Source organism: Lygodium microphyllum, chromosome 13 (assembly GCF_053477565.2).
Source record: "Lygodium microphyllum isolate KBCC chromosome 13, Lygodium_microphyllum_v1.1.10, whole genome shotgun sequence".
In the NCBI taxonomy this organism is placed as follows: Eukaryota; Viridiplantae; Streptophyta; class Polypodiopsida; order Schizaeales; family Lygodiaceae; genus Lygodium; species Lygodium microphyllum.
Window position 1 is genome coordinate 104347084 of NC_141147.1, and position 27321 is coordinate 104374404.

The 27321-nt window shown below is 42.3% G+C and overlaps 1 protein-coding gene across 1 annotated transcript; it reads left to right on the top strand.

Moving 5' to 3' along the window:
• Window positions 1-632: 632 nt before the first annotated feature.
• On the top strand, window positions 633-27003 carry LOC148027004 (Translation elongation factor EF1B/ribosomal protein S6 family protein). The gene is made up of 5 exons (XM_087691545.1): window positions 633-892; window positions 25344-25437; window positions 25543-25599; window positions 25707-25784; window positions 25886-27003. Exons 1-5 carry the CDS (start codon window positions 719-721, stop codon window positions 26233-26235), a joined length of 753 nt encoding a protein of 250 aa, XP_087547671.1. The 5' UTR covers window positions 633-718; the 3' UTR covers window positions 26236-27003.
• Window positions 27004-27321: the final 318 nt, after the last annotated feature.

Here is a 27321-nt window from a genome sequence, read left to right on the forward strand (position 1 = left end):
GAGATGGTCTAGGAGTAAAGCCAGTAATTCATAACCTAGAGGTTGTGGGTTCAAGCTGTATTATAGGTAGGGACACCTATGTTGTTCACATGGAGTGTTAGTGCCATCAGGGCTCTTGTCCCTTGAACACAGAAGTGAATCCTCCTTCTTGGCATGCGGCTTGAGGAGGAGGATCTCGATTGCAATCAAGTTCTACCATTTTTCTTTGCTCGTAGAATACCCTTGGTGTCCATAGGAGATACCTACATTGATTCATGTGGAGGGGAGGCACCCCCTTGTGTGCATTTGGGTGTGTGAGTTTAATTGGGTGAAAAAAAGGGGGGGAATCATATTTGTTTTATAAACTTTTGCTAAATAGCAAATGATAAGAAACAAGCATGATAGTTTCACAGTCATCACCTACAATAGGAGGTCATACAAAATTTTTAAGCTTTCCACTTGCACTACTACCATAGGCACGTTATCAATTTCACTGGGCATCCTAGTTAAGATTAACAATGTGGGAAGGTGGTTCCAAACTTCATGTTGTGTATTTCAAACTTTCATGCCCTTTTCAAATTCACCATAGGAAACTTGTCTTACTTTGTGTCTAGGCTATGCACTTATTTTAACACACGTTGTAGTGTTCTTATACAGTAGCAACCTCTAGGCTATGTATTGTAGCAGGACAGACCTTCGATTTTCTCCTCTCTTGGAGCAATAACCATAGAACGTCGTCATGTCTTGTTTATCGAGGGCAGGTCCATCCACATGCTGTTGTTCTGCCAGCCTGCCTTCCTCTGGCCATTGCTTCTCCTTCTCTTCCTCCGGCCTGTACAAGCACCACAGCTCCACGCCTACGAGGCTCTCATGGACCACAGTCTACCGTCCTACGCCCACCGTTATTAAGTCTGTAAGTCCTAGCTACCTGATTTTTCCTTACTTTCCCTTGTGATGTAGGGGCATTTTTTTCTTCTTCTTTTGTTTGTTTGTTTTCAGTGGTGAAGTGGGCTGGCATGGGTTTGCTAACTAAAGAGTGGCTCATTGTACTATTGAGTACGAAAGTATTTTGCAGGACCTGTTAAATCAGGCCTCTTCTGACAGTGTTTGCACAGTTGCTGTAGTAGAAAGCAGTATACTGACAAGCAGAAATGAGTCTCACGACTCTCACATTTTTTCACATTTGCTATTGTTCACATGAGTGGTTGCATTTATTTGAGCACATTAAACAACCGTGCAGTAAATAGATGGTAGACATCATGAACCAATACGAGCAGACCAACATTCTGAGGTGTTCTTGTGTGTAGATGGTAGACAACATGAAACAAACAGGAACAGACCAAGATTCTGAGGAGTTCTTATGGTACAGTGAAGAATAATGGTAGACAACAAAAAAACAAATAGGAACAGACTGACTCCAAGGGGTCTTTGTGAAAATGGAGCTAACATACGACATCGATGCATATACTGAAGTGGGGCATGTTCGCAACATGATTGTAGATTTAGGGCAACCAGAGGTCAGAATATCCATCACCTGAGTGCTAGACCCATATATGTATTGGTGAACCATTTATAAGGGGCTTAAATATGAAACAAAAGATGCATAGCCATGAATGCTCAGATGACCAAACCAATTCCGAAAACAACACAATGCAAAACATCAAGCAACTTGAGTGCATAGGCTATGATTGTCAAGGCAAACATGTGAAAGGTCACGATACTAATGTCTACCATATCCTCTTCGTCTCTTGGCAACCTCTACTTGCTGTCGTCCAGCCTAAAAGGGGTACTCTGTTACTGCGTTTTGTTGTTCAGCTGTCCACTGGCTGCATCCAGCCCTCCTCCATCATCAAGTGATTGCTCCAGTGCAGCAAGCAATGATTCCAGTTTTGTGTTTGGTACTTGAGCAGGTTGCTCTGCATTAGATCTTCCTCTTCCAGCTGCCGCTGAGCTCTGGATTGATACAAGTGATCAGCTGCCATTCTCTTCCGGCAGTTATACTACTGCCTTTACCAATTTTAACCCCAAACTCTATTGGGGTTTTGTTTCGAGTGTGCTACCCCTCTACTTGTGAAGAAATGCTAGGGTTTACATTGAGAAAATATAGAACATATGAACAAGACTAAAAAATAACACAAACATGCAAAAAAAATATGCAAAATGCAAAAACACAACTATAAATAGAGAAAGAAGAGAACTTTGATGTGAATGAATTAGTATTATAAATGATGGAAAGAGTGTACAGGATGCTCAAATGCAGCGCAATGAGAGTGGCCAGAGTGTGATGCCCACCAGAGATAGAACTCGAGTATTGCACCCATTAGTTGGAGCTAAAATAAAGCAGAGAATGTGTCACGAGGACATGAAACTTTATTGCTTTGCTTAGCGTTTGATTAAAAGTTAACCAAATGTGCTAATGTGACTTACACATGTGAGGTGTAAGTTTATTATTCCACAATGTGAGACTCAAGACTTGGAAAATTTATTTAATAAGTTGGATAATGTCGAAAAATGGGATTAGAAGGTTGTTACTTGGCAAAACTTGCCTATATAAGTGGAAAAAACGTTTTTGGGAGTTGGTGGAAGTTTATTGCAACCATTGTGAGAGAGGAGACTGTTAGAGAGCAAGAAGATGCTATTGATATGATTTGCAGCCACCAAGGGCCAGTCCTACAGCAAGCGAAAACAATTTGGAGCCCTCCAAGTGTAGCTAATAGTAGCCCAAGGCCCTTTTGGTGCAGGTGAAAGCATATAAGAGGACAATAGCCTTTATGGTGGTCCTAAGCTGTAGGTGACATTGTCCATTATTGTTTGAGTAGAATAGTAATAGTTTTTTAGTCTTTCTCCATGATGAAACTCTGAAATTTCTTTGTCTATAGTATTCTCTCTTACTCGATAGCCATCTCTTAAGTTATCTCAAACAAATCTAGCTATTTGAGTAATCTAGGGTGAATATTGGGAAATCTTTACTGTAAACCCTAATTTATAGTAGTAATTAGGGTTTGACAGCTACCTCCAAATGTGTGCTTAGAATTGAGGACCTAGGACTTGAATTTCAAAAGAATTGAAATTAAAGAATTTCAAGGAGATTCAAGAGGTCAGTTGGCTCGTATAAGATTTGGGGCTTAATTTGTCTTTCAAGGAGCAGGGTGATGAAGGGAAAAGCGCGCAATGGGAGTACGAGTTAGAAGTGGAGCAATAGTGTTGAGAGTGAGAGAGTGAATGCTAAGATGAGTATACTAGATTGTGATGGTACACTAAGGATAAATAATGTATTTATATGTTAGGGTACAAATAAGGGTATTTTTACACCCATATAACTTTACATGGAGATAAAGGGACTTTACACTCAATAACCTTGCACTTAAAGGTCCGAAGTGGTATCTTTAAGCTAACCAACTCCCACTAATCGGATGCAATGCTCATGTTAAGCCTTTGCAAGACTCTTAGTGAGAACATTTGTAGGGTTATCTTGGGTTTTGATCTTAGTTAGTATGACAAGACCATCATCCAAGACTTGTTGAATAAAGTGGTACCAAACATCTATGTGCTTGGTATGTGCATGGAACATGGCATTCTTAGCTCGATATACTGCACTTTGGCTATCACAACCAAGCAGTGGAGTTCTTGAAAAAAGATTAAAATCCTTGACTAGACGGCCAAGCCAAATAGCTTTTTTAGAAGCTTCTGTGGTTGAAATATATATTGTCTTTGTATTACTCAATGCCACAATTTTTTTGCAACCTTGAACACCAAGGGATAGCCCCACTGGCCAAAGTAAAGACATACCCATTGATAGATTTTCTAGTGTCAAGATCTCCCGCCATGTTTGAATCACAGAATCCTTGCAACTCTAGTGTACCCTTTCCATAGCATATACACTTGTCATGTACCTTTTAAGTATCTGAAGATGCATTTCACTACTTTCCAATGTGGCTTGCTAGGGTTAGACATGAATCTACTAACAACTCCCTTTGTATGAGTAATGTTAGGATGAGTTCAACCATTGCATACATCAAAGATCCATAAGTTGATGCATAAGGTATGCCCTTCATAGCACTAGCAGTTGCATCATCGTTTGGGCGATTAGCTTTGCTAAGCTTTGTATGTGGCAGTAAAGACACACAAGAAGCTTAGCATCAACCATATTAAACCTCTCAAATACTTTGCTAATGTAATCGTCTTGTGAGAGAAACAATAAGTGCCGTCCTCTATCTCTTTTAATGGGTATGTCAAAAATGTGTTCAGTTGCCTCCCAAACTTTCATAGAGAAGGCTGAACTTAGCTGCCTTTTAAGAGCATTCAAAGTACTCTTATGCTTTCTTGCAATCAGCATGCCATCCACATATAAGACCAGCACAATAAGACTTCCATCATCAACTTTTTTAGTGTATAAGCAATGATTTGCATGACTTCGTTTACATTCATGGTTGAGCATGAAGGTATCAACCTTTGTGTATCATTGTCTAGGGGCTTGTTTCAGCTCATAGAAGCTGCGTTTCAGCTTACAAATCAAATGCTCTTTCCTCCCTGGAATGACAGTTTTCACATCCATTTGATCTAACTCTAAATCCAAGGTTGCAGTGAGGGCAAACAAAACATGGAGCATAGTCATCTTCACCATTGGTGAGAAGACTTCTTGGAAGTCTGTGCCTTCCTTTTGTGTAAAGCCCTAAGTAACCAACTGTGCCTTGGCTTCCCATTAATGCATTTTAGTTTGTAAACCCATTTATTAGGGATAGCTTTCATATCCTTGGGCAAAGGTACAAGCTCCCAAGTGTTATTTGCATACAAAGAGTTCATCTCTTCTTGCATAGCAAGCTCCCACTTTCGCTTGTTTTCACATGATTGTGCCTCTCTAAATGCCAGAGGCTCACCCTCATCAGTCAACAAAATGCAATCTAAAGATGGCTGAAATCTTTGTGGCTACCTTCTGACATGTGTAGACCTTCTGACATGTGTATTGTCGGGCAATGGGCCTATATCCTTGGGTATGTGCACATCATCACCAGGTTGGTGATATTCAGCATTTTCGTGCTGTTGTAACCTATTTTTAACATGTTTTTATTGCTGTCCTATTCCATTTTGTGCATTTATTTGCTGTCTAATATCTTCTGCTTGTAGCACAATGGGTTGTTGCTCATTTTCGGTATCAAAAGGGATAGAATCTTCAGCTAAGGGCTGTTGTATGGTTGGTTGTTAATGCTGAAATTTGGCCTTCTTTTTGTGAAGGAGGCCAAATTCTATAGCCCATCTCTCCCTCATCTCCATATCCCATGAAGATGCCCTTGATGGATTTCATGTCTAGTTTGGTACTTACAAAGGCATCACAACCAAAGACACACAAATGGTCATATGAAGCAGGTTTGCTAGACCAAACATCTTTAGAAATGCCATTTTCCAATGCACGATTTGGAGAGTGATTGCATACATGAACTATAGATTTAAGAGCCTCTCCCTAAGACTACTACGGGAGATTAGTTGTGGATAGTATGCATGTGGCTCTCTCACAAAGTGTGCGATTATATCTTTCAACCATGACATTCGATGCAGGATTATAAGGGGTTGTCAACTCCCTCTTAATGCCATGCATCTCACAAAACTTTTGGAACTCATTAGAAACATACCCCTATTATCCGTTTTTATAGCTTTTAACTTAAGTCCTTTTAGTGTGGTAACAAAACCATAAAACCTTTTAAAAGTATCCAACACTTCCTTTTTTCTCTTTAAAACATACACCAATGACTTTCTATTGAAATCATCAATGAAAGTGACAAAGTACCGTGCATCCCCATATGAAATAACACGTATAGTGCACACATCAAAGTGTACTAAATCAAGAGTATTGTACTTCTTAATGACACCAGAGCAATAAGGAGACTTCACATGTTTTCCATATATGCAATCATTACAAATTTGAGATGAGAGGCTTTTATATTAAATCTCTCTAAAGAGAAGAAGATGTGGAGGCTCTTTTGGCTCATATGGCCAAGTCTTTTGTGCCACAGTTCCATCTGTGAGAATGAGGTTCAGCCACAACCAAGAACTTGCCAGGTAATGCTTTACAATGCAAATAATACAAAGTCCCCTTTTTGCTGTCTTTAACAATTAGTATAGAGCCCTTGTGGACCTTCCAAGATCCACCACTGGCCAAATAGGTTTGTTGGTGGTGTTAATTATGTTGCTGATTATGGCATGTTGATAGATTGTGGTGAACTGTCATGCTTCAAGGAAGCAATGGATAGAGAGAACAATAAGAAATGACATAAAGCTATGCTGTTAGAGATGGAATCTCTAAAGAAAAATGGTATTTGGGATTTGGTGCATTTGCCTAAGGGGCAAAAAATCTTACCCTACAAATAGGTTTACAAGATGGTCACCTCTTGCTCCTTGCCAAAGTACAAAGCACGACTTGTTGCCAAAGGGTACAAGCAAGAACATGGTATTGACTTTGATGAGATATTTTCTCCTACAGTCAAAATGACTACTTTAAGAACCATATTGGGTTTAGTTGCATGTGAGGATATGGGACTCATATATATGGATGTAAATATTGCTTTCTTACATGGTGATTTGCATGAGGACATATATATACAATAGCCAGAAGTTTTTGTGGCTAAGGGCCAAGAAAAGATGGTATGTAAGCTCAACAAAAGCTTGTATGGGCTGAAATAGGCACCACGTGAATGGTATCATAACTTTGATACATTCATGTAATCTCAAGGATTTTAAAGAACTCAAGTGGATCACTGCTTATACACCAAGAAGGCGGCAAATGGCAGCCTTATTATACTGATTTTGTATGTGGATGGCATGCTTATTGGTGGTAGGGATATTCATGTGTTAGACACCTTGAAACAGAACCTACATAGTAGCTTTGATATGAAGGATCTTAGTGAGAAAAATCATATTCTTGGCACCGGTATACTTAGGGACAAATCAAAAGGTCTTTTGTATTTGTCACAATAGGAGTATGTAGCCAAGATTTTGCAGCGTTTTAATATGGAGGGGGGGAAGCAATTGGTGTATCATTGCCTCCATATGTGAAATTCAGTGCAAAGGACAGCCCTACATCTGATGATGAAGAGGCTGAAATGGCTAAGATCCCATATGCTTTAGCTATGGGTAGCTTGATGTATGCTATAGTCGCTACTCGTCCCAAAGAATCCTCCCAATCAAGTTTGCCCACGATCAATCAGCCCTTCTACACTACTGTGATACCATACCCAAGACTGAAAGTCAATGAACACGAGAGATGAGGGAGAGAGAAAAGAGACAAGAGAGCATAGAAATTTGCAATCAATAAATGCTGAAATGAAGAGGGCAGATGTACAAGGGGCTGCGAATGTATCTCCTCGAGCCGGATCTCTCTCATTGACACCTAGAATGAACAAGTAAGGAGGGCAAGCTGAAATGGCCAATAAATAGCCAAGAAAGAATAAGATGGCAACTCTACCAACTAGATTTGGCTAATTGTTGCTAGATTTGGCCGACCTGCCAAATCTAGCCTAGATCTCACTAAATCTAGGAGACAGTAGATTTGCACTAAATGCGAGCTGTCCTGCCTGTCCATGTGGCACAAGATTGTGACCTGCACTATATGCGACATGCTAATAGGAAAAATGCATAAGTCCATTTGACAAAATTAATTGCACCAACTGGATGTTGAGAATGCTAGTCCAGGGGATGACTAATCTCTAACACCTCAAAAGATTAATTCACATCGATAATCTACAATATCGGTGCAGTGACATATTAGTGCATTTCTTTTTGGGCACTTTTGGCTATCTTTAGGGATTTGGCCATATTTAGGGTTTTGCCACTTTTTGCTCGTATATAGGCGGTTTACCCTCCCACTCTCATTATCCATCATTGATCCTTCATAACCCTCCTCATTCTCTCATCCCCATGCTACCGTTTGGCACCCACATTAATGCATAGAGCTACGTGTTGGGACTGACTGTACAATATTGGTGCCGTGGCATATTAGTGCATTTCTTTTTGGGCACTTTTGGCTCTCTTTAGGGATTTGGCCATATTTAGGGTTTTGTCGCTTTTTGCCTGTATATAGGCGGTTTACCCTCCCACTCTTATTATCCATCATTGATCCTTCATGATTAGCTAACCCTTCTCATTCTCTCATCCCGCTGCTACCGTCTGGCACCCACACTAACGCATAGAGCTACGTATTGGGGTTGATTGTTGCAATCTTGTACCTTTAACCATTGCAGTCACATTGTTCATTCTCTCTCTTGTGTTCTCTCTGTCTCCTCTTTGAGTTTAATTTTCTCTTTTCGTTGTGTACTCCTTAGAGAGGGTGGTAATGACCTAATTAATCAACAATTACAGCAAGCATAAAATTCACATAATCTGAAAATGCACACTTTACCACTTTAATCTTGGACAATGGATAGCCTATTGGCCTCAAAACTGGCATCCCTTGCAATATTTCTTTAGCTTGTATTGCAAATGGATGGAGTACAACATAGATTCTCTTCGAGTTCAATTTCCTCTTTTTGTTGCGCACTCGTTAGAGAGGGTGGCCATGACCTAATTAATCAACAATTACAAGCAGCATAAAATTCACTTAATTTGAAAATGCACACTTTACCACTTTAATCTTGGACAATGGACAGCCTATTGGCTCCAAAAGTGGCATCCTTTGCAATATTTCTTTAGCTTGTATTGCAAATGGACAGAGTACAACATAGATTCTCTGATCCCCTTTGCTAATCTAAGTGCTTCTTAAGTTTTGTTATCAAAACTAACCAGCAAGCCTTTAAACCCCCTTGTTTGCTTGGGGATTGGTGCTCTCACAAGGACATGAAAATTTAAAGCTTTGCTTAGCATTTGATTAAAAGTTCACCAAATGTGCAAAGGTTACTTGCATATGTCAAGTGTAAGTTATTATTTCATCATGTGGGACCCAAGGACCTCGAAATATCAGTTGGTGCCAAAGTTGTAATAAGTTATATTTAACAAGTACTAGGTGGTACCTGGTGTCAAATTTGGGCCTAGACCAATGTATTGGTCACTAATGTCAACGGCAGTATTAGAGACCAGATAATATTTAATTAATTAATGTCAATCTGCGGATCAATAATTGCTTAAGGACACTTGGGAGACAAATTAGTGTATCCAATTTGATTATTGGTTGGGAGAATCATTTTTTTAGGCCATAAAATAAATTTCAAAATATTATTTTTGAAAATAAATTTAAGCTAGATAATGTTGGAAATTGGGATTAGAAAGTTGCCACTTGGCAAAATTTTCCCATACAAGTGGAAAAAACGTTTTTAAGGGATGGTGGAAGTCTGTTCCAGTCATTGTGAGAGAGAAGGAGGCTATTAGAGAGCAAGGAGATGTTACTGATGTGATTTGCAGCCATCAGGGACTAGTCCTACAATGGGTGACAATACTTGGAGCCCTCTAGGTGTAGTTAATAATAGCCCAAGGTCCGTTTGGTGCAGGTGACAATATACAAGAGGAGGCAACAATCTTTTTAGTGGTCCTAAGTTGTAAGTGACAACATCCATGGCTGTTTGAGCAGGCAGTAATAGTTTTTCAACCTTTCTTCGTGATGAAATTCTGAAATTTCTTTGTCTACAACATTCTCTCTTATCCTATAGCTATCTCTTGAGTTATCTCAGCAAAATCCAACCATTTGAGTTATCATAGGTGGAGAAATATTGGAAAATCTCTATTGTAAACCCTAATTTAGGGCAATAATTAGGATTTGACAGTCACACGGAGATGCATGCTCAGAAATGACGGTCTAGGACTTGAATTCTAGTAGGTGAAATTAAAGAATTTTAGGGAGATTCAAGAGGCCAACCCCCCCATATCAGATTTGCCAATCCCCAAGCAAATCAAGGGGCAAATTGGTTTGGAGGCTTGCTAGTCATTTACAACAACCAATGGCAATTGGAAAGCGAAGGAGATTCATGGAAACTCATTGTATTCCATCTAGATTGCAAATCAAGATAAAGAAATATTACAAGGGGTGCCAATTTTGGGGCCAACAAGATGTCCATTGTCCAAGATTAAATTGGTGTAGTGTGCATTCTCAATTTATATGAATTAGTTACTTATTGTAATACCTGTTAAGTCAAGTTATTACCACTCTCTCTGAAGAGGAAGGCTGGTTTCATTGGCCTTCACCTTTGTTGGTGTAAGGTCCCTTCATCTACGTGTAAAGTTATACGGGTATGAACACATCCTTATTTGTACCCTAACATATAAATACATTCTTTATCCTTTGTGTACTATCACAATCAAGTACACTTAGCTCTGCATTCACTCTCTCTCTCTCAACACTGTTGCTTCACTTTTGACTCGCGCTCCCATTGCACACTATTCCCTTCAAACTGGTACGAGAGCTGCAGCTAAGGTGTGCGCACTTCCCAAAATCTGTGCGTGTTAGCTTCAACTTGTCTGCGCGAAGAAACGTCAGTTCAGGCCAGGCGAGTGCAAGCGATAGCTCCAAGGTCATAGGCGACAGTTCCCAGGTCAGTGTGACCAGGCGACAGCTCACGTGATCAAGCGGAAGTCAGTTTTGACCAGTGGGATATAGGTGACAGCTCATGATAGGTCATGCGGGTTAGTGCAGGTCATGTCGGTGAGTCATAGACAGCGCAGGTTACACGATTGGCGTAGGCAAATTAGGTGATAAGTCAACAGCTGCTCACGCCATGTTTTTCAGGGCAGATTCATCATTTTTAAAAATATTGTAGCAAGCCCGCCCCTTGCTCATTGACGGGGGCTCACACTAGAAGCATAGTTCAGAGATTTGGGCAGATTTCTGTTCGAAATTCAGGGCTTTCCCCAGATTTGATGCAGTTAATGCATAACAGAGACATTTGACCCGGAAATTGCAAACATAGTGCACATTGGCTCTGAAAAATTTTGGGCTTTTCAGTAGCAATGAATTTTTGTTCAGTTGAGCTGAATTTATTGACATTAGTGCACATTTGGACCTATGAAATTGGGGCTTTTGCAAAATATTGTGAAATTTTGCTAAATTTGCTCGTTTTATGCTCTTGGGAACACATATTAATGCAGTTGGGGCAGATTGGTTAGTGAAACTTTGGGGCTTTTGCTGAAATTTGTGGATTTTGGTAAAATTGGTGTGTAAAATGCATTTTGGGAACATTGCTGAAGCAATCTTGGTGATGTATGCAGTGTAATTTGAGTCTTTTATCTCCCACTTGTGAGATTTTGGAGAAATTGCAGAGAATTTTTAGGTATTTTTATGTACTAGAAGTTAATTTGGACACATATGCATGCGATATACATGTTAGGCAGCTCCTATTGAGTTGATGTATTGCTGAATATTCATGGTGCAACAATCATAGAGGTCATTTGCAGATCTGGGATTTTGTTGCAGATCTAATTTTTTGGTGACATTGCTGAAGTAGGAGTCACGTGGTAGTGATGTATGCATCTAATGTATGCTGAAATTTCAATTATATTGCTGAAAGTCATTCCCTCTACTGCTGTACTTGTATTTGGGCAGTGTTTGTAATACAATGACACTAAATCTTGCTCTTATTTCCTAAAATTTTGGGTTCAAATTAGCTGAATATTCAATCTGTTGTTTGCTGTTATAAATTACAGCATTGGTACTTGGCACTTTGCTGATAAATGGCCACTAATGCTTCTAGCAGCAGTGACACTAAATCCCTCCTTGAAATCAAGAGGTTTGATGGCACTGGCTTCAATCTATGGAAGGATAGGATGCAAGGCATTTTGTTTCTCAAAGACTGTGATGATATTCTCTTGGAAACTAAGCCTGTAGCTATGGCAGATGAGGATTGGGCTAGACTCAACAAGAAGGCCATTGCATACATTAAAATGGTTGTATCTAATGATGTACTTACAGACTTTAAGTGTTTTGATATAGCTTATGCTGTATGAATAGAGTTAATAAATAGATACTTATGAAAATACAACTCTAGTAAATCAAGTCTATCTCATGTGCAAGTTGTGAACATGGAGTTGGATGAGTCTAAGCTAGCATCTGAGCATTCGAGTGCTTTCACAAGGATTTTGAGTCGGTTGTAGGATTTTGGTTTGTAGCCCTTAAATAATAAACTAAAAGCTATTTTCTTGCTGATGACTTTACCTGATAGTTGGGACGCTTTGGTTCACTTAGCAACAACACTACTTTAACATTTGATGGTGTTAGGGGCTCTATCCTCGATGAGGAGATGCTTGCTGTTCAAAAGGTTCAGCATGTTGTCTTGCTTGTGCCGATTGTTCCAATGGCACATTTTCTTGTTGAAACTGTGGCATATCATGGGCAACCTCTTGCTGATCAATTTCAGCATCATTCCTTGCGTTTATAGGGTTATTACAACAGGTATTTGCTGTTGTATAGTGGACATTCTTTGCTGTGCTACATGTATTTTTTCTTAGAACACAACCTTTCTCACTTTCTTTGTCTTTTCGAGTTGTTTATGCATGTGATCTTCTCGGAAGATTACATCATTGCTGTATGCAATCTTCCTTTTTCGGGATCCCATAACTTATACCCCATTTCTCCCTTGTCACTATATCCTAGGAAAATGCATTTACAGGACTTTGGCTCCAAATTGCTGCATTGTTTATGCATGTGATCTTCTTGGAAGATTACATCATTGCTGTATGCAATCTTCCTTTTTTCGGGATCCCATAACTTATACCCCATTTCTTCCTTGTCACCATATCCTAGGAAAATGCATTTACAGGACTTTGGCTCCAATTTGCTGCATTGTTTTTTGCATATGTGTACAAATGCCTCGTAGCCAAACACTGTCAAGTGTGTACACAAAGGTGGCTTGCCTGACCACACTTCTTGAGGGACTCTCCTCCCCAAAGACCTGTTTGGCAACTAGTTTATTTAGTGTGCGGCTATCATAACAGCCTTTGCCCAAAATCATGAGGTAATGCAGCATGAGATAGCATGGTACGGACCTTCTTTTGAATAGTTTCATTCAAACGCTCTGCAACACCATTTTGGGGTGGGTTATGAGGGGTAGTGAGCTCCTTTTTTATCCCTTTGCTATCACAAAAGGCGCGAAAGGATTTGAACGCATATTTTCCACCATTGTCAAAGCAAAGACACTTTACTGTTTTGCTGGTCATATTTTCAGCAAGTGCCAAGAATTTTTAAAACTTATTCAAAGTCTCATCTTTACAACAGATTGAATAAACCCATACTTTGCGTGTGGCATCATCAATAAAAGTGATAAAATAGTTTTTTTTCCCTAGAGACAACCCTAGCATCTCACATACATCTGAATGTATAAACTCTGAGGGTGAAGATTTTAATGAAAGAGATTTTTAATGTTATGTTTGAGCGAGCTTGCAAAAAATACAATGATCACAATGGTCAAAATCAACATACCTCAAACATGTCAAATAACCCAAACGAGAAAGCACTTTCATTCTAGTTTGACTCATGTTTTCCAACCGGCTATGCGATAAAGACACACTTGACTGTTTGGTTTTGGTGACAACATGATCACGCATACTAGATATATGTAATGGATACAGAGTGTCACTTTTAGAGCCTTTAGCAACAATTCTAGAGCCCTTGCATATCTTCCATTTGCCATATCCAAAAGTGCTATGATAGCCCTAATTATCTAGCTGCCTTGTGCTTATCAAGCTTTTCTTGAGCTGGGATACATGCCTCACATTATGCAAAGTGAATACTGAACCATGATGAATGCCAACTGCACAATTCCAATCCCTACAATATCACATGCATAATTGTCTTCCAAGTGGACAATACCATGTCTATTACCACTGTAGTCAGAGAGCCACTCATGGTGTGGTGTTACATGGAATGAGGGATGTGAATCATGTCATCATCAAAATTTGCAATCAATGACTGTGTACTAAAAGAAGAAGCAAAGAGTACATCATTGCCATTGTTACTTTTGTGATTGACTACATTGACTTTCCAAATCTTTACACTGCTCTTCTTTGCATGTTGACTGTCCTTTTTCTTATCTCTGTCATCATCAGTTTTTTGCCCTTGGCTTTTTCCTTTCTTCCACTTAAAGCAATTCCGCTTGAAGTGCCCTTTCTTCCCACAATGATGGCATGCCACATTTTTATAACAAGACTTGTTGTATGCTTTATTGTTAGAGTTGCCCTTCTGTTGGGATTTACCTCTAGTATGCAGCGCATTGGAAGACTTTTTTACTGAAATAATTTACCTATTGATCTCCTCCATGAGTAAAGAGCTCTCCACATTGCTGTCCTAAAAGTGTCCCAACTTTTAGTCAAAGTGCATAGCAAAAAGGCCACCTTGAACTCCTCATTAATGTGAAATTCCAAAGCAATCAGGTAGTTGAAAATAGAGTTAAACTCGTTCAAATGTACAAACACGGCTATATCTTCCTTCATATGAAGGTCCATCAAAATTTTCAACCAATAAACCTTGCTAGATGCACTTTTTTGAGTATATAACTCCTCAAGTCTTTGCCACATATCATAGGCAGATTTCAGTTTCTCTATGTTGAAGAGCAAAATTGTTTGACACTAAAAGCTCTATGGTAGAGCGTGCAAGCTCATCTAACTCTCCCACTCATCTAGATCCACGGTTGTTGGTTTTATCTCTTTTGTCTTTATAGGCTTCACCTGTTTTTTTTGCAACAGGACATTATAGCACTGCTTTTGCCATATAGCAAAGTTGTGTGCACCCTCAAGCTTCTTAATGTGCAAAAGATTACTACTGTCATCGCTTCTAGCCATGATTTATAGCTCAAAAGTGACTTAAAGGTCAACAAATGTGAGCTCAACTGCCACACAAATGACCAAGGTACGAGGCAAGTACCAACTAGTAATGAAAATTCAAGTAATTGTAGAAATTTCAGATGTGCAAATCAATTTTCACAGGTATGAAATGTGTGCTATAGCACACCACAAGCAATTGCGGCCATATCATGGGTTAATATATCAATTGCATGAGAAAGCCCCAAACTCTAGCTGCAATTTTTGCTCCAAATGCATTCACGGGCACAAATTTGACTTCCAAGGTTAAAAGCCCCAAAATTTCTCTGCTCAAACTGCTCAAATGACATTAAACATAGTTCTTGAATGGATTGCACAAGCCAATTTCACCAAAATTTTGCAAATTTTGCAAAAGCCCCAAATTTGTCTATGGTCCTATGTGCTCAATTTGCTAGGAATTGCATTGCATATACATACCAAGACCAAATTTGACCCAAACTTTGCAAATTTTGCAAAAGTCCCAAATTGTACGAGGTTCAATGAGTCAAAAATTTCAAGAATTGTACCTATTCAATTGCAATTTTTGCATGTACATGAAAAACCCTAATTTCTGAGACCTAAGAGAGTGCAAGAATCCACAAATTTTACTCAGTCGAGTAAAATCTTTGCGCATACGTGAAAGTCCCCAAATTCTGGGAGTAAATGCGCACCCTATCTTTGAGATTTATGGAATTGTGCTTGTGCACGTGTGGCAACCCACAGATTTTTAACAAAGGATAGACCTTTGAAAAAAAAAGTGATTACTTAAGAGAAGAAAAAACGTTGACAGTTGATGGCTGATTGCCCTTTAACACTCGTGCTAATGTGGAGATGCCGCTAAACTACCCCGTGACTTGCTTGATTGCCTTGTGCTGTCGCCGAATTGCCCCACGACATATTTGACCTATCGCCTGATTGCCCTGCGCTGACCTGCAAAGACTATCGCCTGCTTGTTGAGGCCTGCTAGCTAACACCTGATTGCTTAGCTGCACGTATCGTGTTACGTGTAGGTTGCTTGCATGACTGATGCTTGCTGACTAGGACTGACAACTTGATGTGTCAAGGCTCGGACAAGCTTCGAAAGCTCGGTCAGGATCGCTTGAGCTTTGGCACCAGTTTGTGATGGCCGATACGTAGTAAAGGTTTAATGTTCAGCAATGGCAATAGCAATGGAGAGAGAGAGAGAGAGAGAGAGAGAGAGAGAGAGAGAGAGAGAGAGAGAGAGAGTGAGAGCATCAGTAGTAGAGAGTGAAAGAGAGAGATGCATGATGTGTGGGTACATAGAGTGTACCTCTTTTTAGGTTTTTGTAATAGCTATATGTAAAGTACTAAAGTACAAGTGCTAAGGGTGTGTTTACACTTGAGACGTATAAAGGGCATGGTGGCCCTTTATTCCCAATACAGTCCCCATTAAAGGCAAGGGCAAATATACAATTGATTCTGGATGGGCAAGGCGGTGCCCACACATCAGAGTTACTCTACGTGTCGGGTTTAGGGTATCATCTACTTTCAGTGAGCAAGTTCTGTGCTCTTGGTTTGACAGCCAAGTTTGATGAGGACTCCTTTCAAGCTCTTGATGGTGTATCTTGACAGATTCTTTGTGCAAGACATGAGGAGAATTGAGTCTACATGGTGCGGTCTTCTTTTATCGTCTCTTCTTCTTTCTTCATAGACACAAATAGAGCTTTGGCATGCTCAGTTAGGCCACCTCAACTACAAGTACCTTTGAAAGGCAGTCCATGGTTAGTTGGTGCGTGGGTTGGTGGAGATTGGGGTGATCCACCCACCATGTGTATCTTGTCAGAGTGCAGCGATGTGGAAGCGTAGGACTGAGACAGAGAGAGTGAACACAGAGAGAAGAGAGAGAGAGGGGAGACAGTGAAACATAGAAAATTTGCAGTGTAGTATGTTGTGTAGGAGTGCAGAAATATACATGAGTGTAGAGAAAATATTTGCGTTTGTCTCCGCCTTGAGGACCTCAATCTCCGTCAGCCCATGTGCCATTAGTCACAACAGGCTGTCTCTGTCAGATTTCAAGATCTAGAATGATCACCATACTGGACTGGAACTACTATAAATAGCAATGGAAAAATGCCACGAAAATGACCAAAAAACAGGTTGGCTGCATAAAACAGTCCAATTGCTCCTGTCCTTGACTTACTGTGTTGATGTGGCACTTGTCTGACTGTACTGCTTACTAACGTGGCTCCTTTGTGCTGTCCGTATTGCTGACGTGGCACTCTAATGTCCAAGAAATGACTCTCTAACGCCCCCTCTCAGATCTTGGATAGGTCAAAAGACTGAGGGATCTGGCATGTCTCTAAAGAAGAGTCTGGGGAAGCGCCTTCGTGAACAAATCTGCAAGATTATTCTCTGTCTTGCAATACTCCACATCAATGGTTCCATCCAGAAGCTTCTCTCGAATGAAGCGATACTGGATCTCAATGTGCTTCGTTTGGGCATGGAATAGAGGATTCCGCACCAAGGCAATGCAACTCTCATTGTTGCACTGTAGAAGAGTAGGACGAGTCTGGGTTTAACCAAGCTCCTCCAACAATCTTCGAAGCCACACAACCTCACATGTGGTGGAAGATGCGGCCTGATACTCGGCCTCAGTAGAAGAAAGCGCCACCGTGGGTTGCTTCTTGCTACTCCATGAGATAACACATGTACCCAAGGTAAAACAGTAACCAATAATAGATCGCCGGTGGTCCACATCGCCAGCCCAATCCGAGTCGATCCAACTGGCAAGAACAAGATTGGAAGCATTTGTACTTGCTGGATAAGAAATCCCTAAGTCAGAGGTCCCTTGCAAATTAACAAGAATCTGCAGGGTAGCCTGGAAGTGCACCTGTTTGGGTTCACTCATGAACCCTGCCAAAAGACCCACAGCAAAACAAAGATCAACACGAGTGTTGAGTAGCCAAATCGATGATCCAATCAACTGATGGTAGTGGGAAGCATCCGTCAAGGGAGAATCTGAGTGTGAAGTGGCCTTCGAGTTTGGATCCATATGAGTAGAAATGGTCTGACAGGTCTCCATCTCAAAAGTCACCAAGAGCTCCTGTATGTATCTTTGTTGAGAAATGAAACCCCCCTATGAGATTGATAAATCTCGTGACCCAAGAAGAAATAAAGAAGCCCCAAATCTGTCATCTCGAACATCTGAAGTAAAGCTGTCTTGGTCTCGTGGACCTTCTGTGCATGGTCACCTGTAAGAATCAAATCATCAACATACAACACAAACGACACAAGACCAACTTCGGTAGTGTGCACATAAAGCTGTGGATTGGCCTAGGAGCGCCGATATTCCAACTTTGTCTGAAGAAATGAGTTAATCTTCTCGTTCCATGCACGCGGAGCTTGCTTGAGGCCATACAAGGTCTTCTTCAACTTGTAAACTTTCCCATCCGAGGATCCAAAGCCAGGAGGCTGCTCTACATAGATCTCCTCTTGGAAGTCACCATTGAGAAAGGCCGACTTCACATCCGACTGATAGACAGGCCATCTCCTATGGCTAGCCAAGGCAAGAACAGCTCGAATAGTCACCACACGAGCAGTGGGGGCAAAAATTGTTAGCAGTCATGTTTGCCATGCCTTGTCATCTCTTGCCTGTGAGCCTCAGTTTGAGTCAGATGAGGACATTAAGAGCTCTGACATGTCTGTCATGTGTTATGATGGGGGAGGCTAGTCACTCTCGACTGGCTGTCTTAGGATGTGCATTTCTTTTTGGCCTCTTTTATTGGGCAGCCACTGGCTGCCCGGCCACTTTTTTGGTCATTGATGTGGGGCGCCCATTTTAGGGCATTTTTAGGGTTTGCGCCCATTTTAGGGTTAGGGTTAGGGTTTGTCCTTTTGCCTATTTATAGGCAGCCCTCCTCCCCACTTGATCACTTGTCTTCTTGCAAATTCCGACACTCCTCCCCCGTGGTGGTGCTGCCATCATCATCAGTCTGATCTGGTGCCCTCACTGACGCTGTGGGCTGCGTGCAGGGACTGATCAGTCTCCTTCTGCCTTCCCGTTTGTATTCAGCATTCATTTCAGTAAGTGCAGATTTCTCTTCCTTATTTTCTGCTCTCTCTCTCTCTCCCTCTGTGTTCGTATTCCCTCTTCTGCAACGCACTCTCACATGGTATCAGAGCCAAAGGAGAGTACATGGAGCTGAGATTTATGCGGGAGATCACCCAAATCTTTGCGTTTGCTGCTGGTCTCTTCCCCAACAGCCAAGGCGGCCCTTCCAGGAGGTCACAAATCCTTGCGTTTGCTACAGGCGCCCCCTCCAGAGGCTGCCATGTCATCAACAACCACTTCCTGCTTGCATTTTCAGTCAGGGCGGCCACTCCTACAGCTAGGTGACATTCCTCTAGTCTGCGTTTTGCTGATTTGGCTGTCGTTCCATCTCCAGGCGGCTCTTTTCCTGCTGTCGACCTATTCCCAAGCTGCGTTTTGGTGCAGGCGGCTTCTGTCTTGGTGCTATTTATCAGACAACCTTGCGTTTTGCAGCTCCAGGTGTTTGTAGGCCTCCCCCGCCTGCGTTTTGGTGATTGGTGACCATACTGCTGGTCATTCTTCGGCATCGGCAAAGTTTTCTTTGGTGTTTGGTGTTTTGTAGATTGGAAGATGTCTTCTTATCAGTTTACGGGCTTTGATGACTCAAATGACGAGCTTTTGTCTCGACACTTGTCTGAACGGAGGCGTGATTTCTATCACGAGGACCGTCGTCCGAAGTCTATTCCTCTTTCCCGTCCCCCTTCTATTCATGTATCTCGGCGAGTCCCTTCCAGTGGGCCGAAGATGCAGCCTTTGGTACCCCCTATACAGGTATCCATACTTTCTCAGCTGCCCAAAGAGGACCGGTTGGATGGCTCCAATTTTTCTCTATGGTCCTGCAAGGTGGAGTATATCTTGGACTCCTTTGATCTTTGGGAGCTTGTTTTGTTTCTATTCCCCGACCTACGGTGGATCCCGCAGATGGGACATCTATGGATCGTGCAGCCTTATGGGATTGGCTCAATTCTAGAGCCAGATCTTTTCTCTTTCTGAGTTTACAAGATTCTGTCCTTGTTCATGTTCACAGGTTAAAGACTGCAGCAGACGTGTGGAGAAAGCTCGCGTCTCTCTATCAACAGAAGACGTTTGCCCACCGGATATCTCTCGAAAAGAAGTTGCGGATACTCGCTATTGATGATAGTCCTTCCATGAAGGACCACATCAACAGATTACAGGATATGAGGGATGAGTTTGCATCCCTCGGTCAGACGATATCTTTTGAAGACATGGCTATGATTCTCTTGACTCAGCTGCCATCGCCTCGGTTTGATGTCTTCTACACCAGCCTTCTTACATCGAGGACCCGTGAGAAGCTTCTATGGGAGGAGCTATCCCCACTTGTCTTGGAGCATGACGAGCGACATAGAGAGGTCAGTGCTAGTGGATCCGACTCCACTAGAGCCTTTGTTGCAGGTTAGGGAGGACAGAAGAAGAAGAAGAAGTCAAAGGCTAAGAAGAAGGACAGTTCTTCAAGCTCTGACTCAGATTCCGAGAGACCGAAGTGCCCACACTGTGGGAAAGGGACACATCCCAAGGAGAAATGCTGGAAGAAGTACCCTCACCTTCGTCCGGGAGCGAAGGGTGGATCTACATCGGAGCCTTCTTTTACCTCTACACCAGCTGTTACCCATGAGTCAGTGCTCCTTCATATCCATGCTTTGGAGGAGGATCCTTCTTTTGTGGCTGCAGTGTCTTCTGCGCAGCCTTGGTTAGTGGACAGTGGTGCTTCGAGTCATATGACTCCCCGAGGTGATTTGTTACAGGATCTCTGTCCATCAGAGGGTTCAATCACTGTTGGTGACATTTTATCGGTGCTTATTAGTGGTGTTGGCACATTGCCTTTGTTTACCGATCGACCTTCGAGCTCCTTTTCACAGGCCCTACATGTTCCGGATTTGGGCCTTCCTCTCTCAGTTTATGGCCTTACAAGGCTTGGCACACGAGTGATCTTCACCGAGCATGCCGTTGTTATTGAGGATTCTTTTACAGGAGTTGTCTTATCTACAGGTTGGCAGGAGAGCGGGCTTTATAGGCTCCATTCCCCTTCTCTTATGCAAGGTCCTCCGCGGCAGTCTATTGCTACACCCGTTTCCGCTTGTGCACTGTCTATTCCACAGGTTCCTTCCCATCCCCCACCTTCTCCTTCGGTGGTTCCCTTGTACCCCCCATCCCTTTTCGCGGGGGGCGATCTCGGTGATGCGGCTGTGGATTCCCTAGCCCCTAGTGTTTTAGAGGGGGATTCCCAGGATCGTGAGGAGCTCCTTCAGCGGCAGTCTACATCGACGGACTTCATCGACATTGGCATTCCTCTTGCTATCCCAAGGTCTATTTCTTCTTCGGCCTTCAGCCACATCCAGGATTTGAGAGGGGGTGTTAGTAGTCATGTTTGTCATGCCTTGTCATCTCTTGCCTGTGAGCCTCAGTCTGAGTCAGATGAGGACATTAGGAGCTTTGACATGTCTGTCATGTGTTATGATGGGGGAGGCTAGTCACTCTGGACTGGCTGTCTTAGGATGTGCATTTCTTTTTGGCCTCTTTTAGTGGGCAGCCACTCGCTGCCCTGCCACTTTTTTGGTCACTGATGTGGGGCGCCCATTTTAGGGCATTTTTAGGGTTTGCGCCCATTTTAGGTTTAGGGTTAGGGTTTGTCCTTTTGCCTATTTATAGGCAGCCCCCCTCCCCACTTGATCACTTGTCTTCTTGCAGATTTCGACACTCCTTCTCCCCTGTGGTGGTGTTGCCATCGTCATTAGCCTGATTTGGTGCCCTCACTGACGCTGTGGGCTGCGTGCAGGGACTGATCAGTCTCCTTCCGCCTTCCCGTTTGTATTCAGCATTTATTTTAGTCAGTGCAGATTTCTCTTCCTTATTTTCTGCTTTCTCTCTCTCTCTCTCCCTCCCTGTTCGTATTCCCTCTTCTGCAGCGAACTCTCACAAAAATATCATGGAAGTAAATTCCTAGGTGTTGAGCAAAACCTTTAGCAACAAGGCGAGCCTTGTGCTTGTTAAAAGAACCATCGCTAAGGTACTTGGTCTTGAAGATCCACTTGATGCCAATCACCTTTTTGTGAGAGGGACGAGGCATAAGGGACCAAGTGCCATTCCTCTCAATAGCCTCCAACTCGGCTTCCATAGCCGTCCTCGGACTGCAAAGCCTCCTTCACGGAAGTGGGCTCTCGATCTTGCATAACAGGGGTCATCGAACAATAGTTAGAGCAAACAAGCTCCGTAGAATGTGCCTGATTCCTTCGTGACCTCCGCAGTCCATTCTGTGGTTTCCATTCCTCAGGGACCCCCTCAATCCTTGAATCTTGGAGTGTGTCACGGGCCCAACAATGAGGAGGCCGGTGAAAGGTAAGATTTTGAATCAGAAGAAGGATCTCTATCAAAAGGCTTTGGCTCCAAAGGAACTGTCTTGGGAGCCCAACTCTCCCCTGGATCTCCAAGGACGGGGTGCTCCTCACCCTCCTTTGTGGCTAGAACTTCCACAAACCGCGCATCTCGGCTCGTGTAGACATCCCGCATGACAGGACGATAATCTTGGGACTGGAAGCTATAGCCAACACAAACTTATCGTCGGGAAGCCACCTCAAACTCGTCACACTGCTTCTCTGGAATGTGTACATAAGTGTCACACCCAAATATCTGAAAATAAGAGACATTAGGCTTAGTCCCAAAGTAAGCCTCAAAAGGTGTCATCTTGTCAACGGCCAAAGTAAGAGATCGATTTGAGGATGTGAATTGCAGTAGCCACAGCCTCTGCCCACAAAAACTGAGGTGTCTGTCGGTGCCCCATTATGGTGTGCACCATCTTGATTACACTTTTGTTCTTCCGCTCCAAAATGCCATTCTCTTGAGGAGTGTTGGTGTTAGCAAACTCACAAACACAAAATCAGCCCCCTCTGACTATGTAAATGTAGCTTGTTAGGGCTGTTTCCTCTGCTTCCTAAACCTTCTTCAACTGCCAGAGGCGATGAAAATGTAAAATTTGCAGTGGAAGGTCTTAAACACAGCCTTCCTCCCCTTCGAACAGCAATACCCTGTAGCAAATTCACCAGCTGGACTCCTTTCCCGCACGCCCACACTTGCTTCAGCCTTGTTCCAATGTGCAGCCCTCCCGCTTGCCCTTGAATGCTGAAAATGCAGCCTTGTGTCGGGTTGAAATCTTCTCTTCAGGTAGGTTCTTCTATCAATCAGTTCGATTTTACCCCTCTGATACCATGTCAGAGTGCAACAATGCAGAAGTGTAGGACTAAGACTGAGAGAGAGTGAACATAGAGAGGAGAGAGAGAGAGGAGATAGTGAAACACAGAAAATCTACAGTGTAGTATGCTGTATATGAGTGCAGAAATATACATGGGTGCAGAGAAAATATCTGCATTTGTCTCTGCCTTGAGGATCTCGATCTCTGTCAGCCCACGTGCCGTCAGTCACAGCAGGTTGTCTTTGTCAGATCTCAAGATCCAAAATGATCAAAGTGCTGGACTGGAACTGCTATAAATAGCAGCGGAAAAATGCCACGAAAATGTCCAAAAAACAGGTCGGTTGCATAAAACAGTCAGACTGCTCTTGTCCCTGACCGACGATGCTGATGTGGCACCTGTCCGATTATACTGCCTGCTGATGTGGCTCCTTTGCCCTGTCCGTAGTGCTGATGTGGCACTCTATTGTCTAGGAAATGACTCTCTAACATATCTTGCATTCATGGCAAGTAGCATAGAGATGCTATTCCTAGCAAGGCTTTGCGATCGGCTAAGGAGCCCTTGGAGCTTGTTTCAATGGACTTATGTGGACCCATGAGGATGGGGTCCCTTAAGGGAAGTTTGTATTTTATGCTAGTAGCATAGAGATGCTATTCCTACCAAGACTTTGCGATCGGCTAAGGAGCCCTTGGAGCTTGTTTCGACGGACTTATGTGGACCCATGAGGATGGAGTCCCTTAAGGGAAGTTTGTATTTTATGCTAATTGTTGATGATCTTAGCAAGATAACATGGGCATATTTCTTTGCCTTGAAGTCATAAGCATTCTCACATTTTAAGGATTGGTTGATCTTTGAAGAGAACAAGTTTGGCAGGAAACTTAAGACCCTACGTTCCGACAAGGGAGAGGAGTTTGTCTCCCAAGAGTTAACTCGTTTGTGTGCAAATTGTGGCATTCACCGAGTTTGACAACATGAATATCCCTCATGAGAATGGCATATAGGAGTAGAAGTATCACAATGTGATTGAGATGGTGCGGACTAAGATAGAGAATTAGTAGACACCTTAGTGTCTTTGGGCCAAAGCAGTGGCCACTATTGTCCACATCCTTAATAGATCTCCTACCTTAGTTGGGGTTGGTATGACTTGTTTTGAGGCTAGTTGGATGTCTCTCATTTCAGGGTATTTGAGTGTGATGCCTATGTTCACATCCGAAGAAGAAGAGGGATAAGTGTAAGCCTACTTCCAAGAAACGTGTGCTTGTGGGATATAGCTTGCATCCAAGGATACAAGCTTTATGATCTTGCTTCTTGAGAGGTGTACACGTGTTGAGATGTTCGGTTCATGGAGTTTCTAGCTGCAGAGGGAGGTGTTAAGCATCCCATTCTTGGAGATGTAGGTGAGAGTTGAGCACTTGCTCTAGTGCCTTTGGAGCCTTTGCCTATTGAGGCTCCACCCTTAGTGGAGGAGGAGATTGCTTCACCACTGGATTTACCCATTGAGTTGGCCTTGGTGGATCTTCTAGAGACTTCAAGAGGAGAGTGGCGAGGAGAGTATTATCTCCTCCTTGTTGGGCTCATGATACACTCCATGATTTAGGGATTGAGGGAGTCCCTAAGGAGTGGCAGTTGTAGGATGGCCCGTGGTGTTCTTAGAGTAACCAAGCACATTCCACTGAGCTTGTTTGTATGCGTGCCATGTAGGATAGGGAGCCCACCTCCGTGTAGGAGGCTTTGCAGTTCCAGCATTGGAAGACGGCTATGGAGTAGGAGTTGGATGCTATTGAGTAGAATGGCACTTGGGATCTTGTGCCTAGGCTTGTTCATAGGAAGGTGATTGGTGTTAAATGGGTTTTTAAGACCAGATGCCATAGTGATGGCACTCTAGATAAGCACAATGCGCGGCTTGTCGCAAGGGGCTTTGCACAATGGCCAGGGGTGGATTTCCATGACACCTCACCTACAGCTCAGAACGCTACCATACACATGGGTTGACTAGAATGCTAACAGCTCTTTCCATTTTAGAAAAATTGTGTGATGTGGGCTGATTTGATATGATTCTGTACAAGAGTATACTCATTTTGTATGTCTTCTTTCCCTTTCTTCTAGAATGTCCTGAGAGGCTTTGTGTATATGTGATGTAGCCGCTTTCTGCTAGGGCAATGCTGTTGAGCTTCCTGTTCTTTGAGTGATGTAATGAAATTCGCTGTATTTTGGACTGGGAAAAAAAAGGACTATAGATTTCAATCCTTGACCAAAGAGCAAAAGCCACTGTTTCTTCAGCAGCACTACAGATTCCTTGCTGGTCATAGTCATATGTAAGTGTCTTTGCATGTGTGTTCATGATGCAGGTCAGAGATGGATCATCTCATGCTACTCTAAAACGAAAAAAGGGCAAGAAGGGTGATGAGCAGGTGTTGCCAGATTTTGCAGAACTTGAGGAAGGTGGTACTCATCCTCAGAGTTACATAGTGAAAGGTTTTTTGGTCAAATTGGCTGTCTGAATACATTTTCAGGTCTCGTCTCAAAAGGCTACTTGATTGATACCAGATGATGAATTGGCTTTTCTGGAACTTGAATTGGAGAGCTCATTCCCCTTGGAGACAGGTGTTTAAACAGATAGCTTTTCATATATCATAATATTAAGGTGAGAACTTGAACTCGTGAATTGTTAGATATCAAATTGACCTGAACCTGTGCAAGCTTTTTTGCAGTCCGCCATTATGAGGTAATGTTTCTAGTGCATGAAGACTCTATTGATGAACTTCAAGACGTTATTGAGAAAGTGCAAGGTATGACATCATTCTTTGGAGGATTGAAGGCCTTTGGTTTTTCTGCAATCTGGGAGCTGAACAAACATCAAGCTTAGTATGCCTGCTTGTGCATGTGGCAGGTTTTATAAAAGAGAGAAAGGGTAAAATGTGGAGGCTGAATGACTGGGGCTTGAGGGGATTAGCATATAAGATAAAGAAAGCATCACGGGCAAACTACATATTGATGAATTTTGAGTTGGGCAGCCAAGCAATCAATGATTTTAAAAGTCTTCTGGACAAAGATGAAAGGGTCATACGGCATATAGTCAGTACTCAAAAGAACGCCATAACCACAGACTCAATCCCACCTCCTGACTATTATGGTGTACAGGAGGTTGATGATGATCTGGAAGAGTATGATACTGATGAGGGAACTGATGAAGAGGAAGAGGGAGCTGAGGAAGAAGAGGAAACATCGATGAAGCTATGATTATTGTGGCTTGCCTATATAGTTGTGGGCATGTTGTTTGAATACTTAGTGTACTTCCTGAGTGTCTTAGCTGAAAATCAGTCGGAGCCTGGTGCTTGAACAGCATTTGGGAGATGCTGTGTCAATTGTATATCGTAATTGCTAGCTATACAGCGGGACTTTTTGCACTGAAATCCAAAGTCAAATGAAAGCTGAGCAAAGAGAAAATCTGGCGAACGGATATACATTTATACCTTTACCCTCAGGCTCACATAACGAGGGAAGATGGAGGGCTCAGCAATTCGACTGAATTCATAGCATGGCTCACACAGTACAGCAAAGCTGCATGGCCTTTGCTTTACTTTCTTAGAGACGCTTATGTCACATTATAGTATGTGTGTGGTAATTCTGCATCCACACATTTGCCATGTACCCATCTTCTTCTGAATTGCAGCCCACTCAAACGGTCTTTGATGAGGCTCCTTTGTATGTCATTAAATCTGCTTGTTGATCTTGAGAATGGGCTATTTGTTCTTCACCATGAGCTGGTTTAGCCCATGGCAGTCAATACAAAGACAAAGGGTTCCGTCTTTTTTCTTCTAGAATAGAACCAAGGCTCCCCATGGCAAATTTCTTAGTCAAATATAGCCTTAATCCAATAATTACTTAAGTTGTTCTTTCAAATCAATGGCCTTGGGACTTGACATCTGATAAGGCCTCTTTGTTACTAGACCTGCTCGACTGGTGGCTTTTAAATGGAAGTTTAATTCAAGCATCAAGTTCATATCATTGTACTAGAGGGATATCTTGAAGATTTGGCATCTTTGAACTTAGGGTGGTTTAGCATGTTCGCAAAAGATGAGTAGATATTTGGTGGATGGCATTAGTGCTTGTTTATGTTTAAGGTCATGCATTCCATTGCACTTTCTTTGTCCTCAGCCCTTTTGAAGGGTCAATAAAAAGAGAAAATTATGCACCTATTCTAATATAAAAAATTAGCTGGTCGCTTTGTTAATTTGTGGTTTCAATGTGTTCTAGTGTCGTTTTGTGGATAAAGTAGCACATTACTATAGTTTGGATTTAGTGCAACCTTTTATTTTGTCTTTG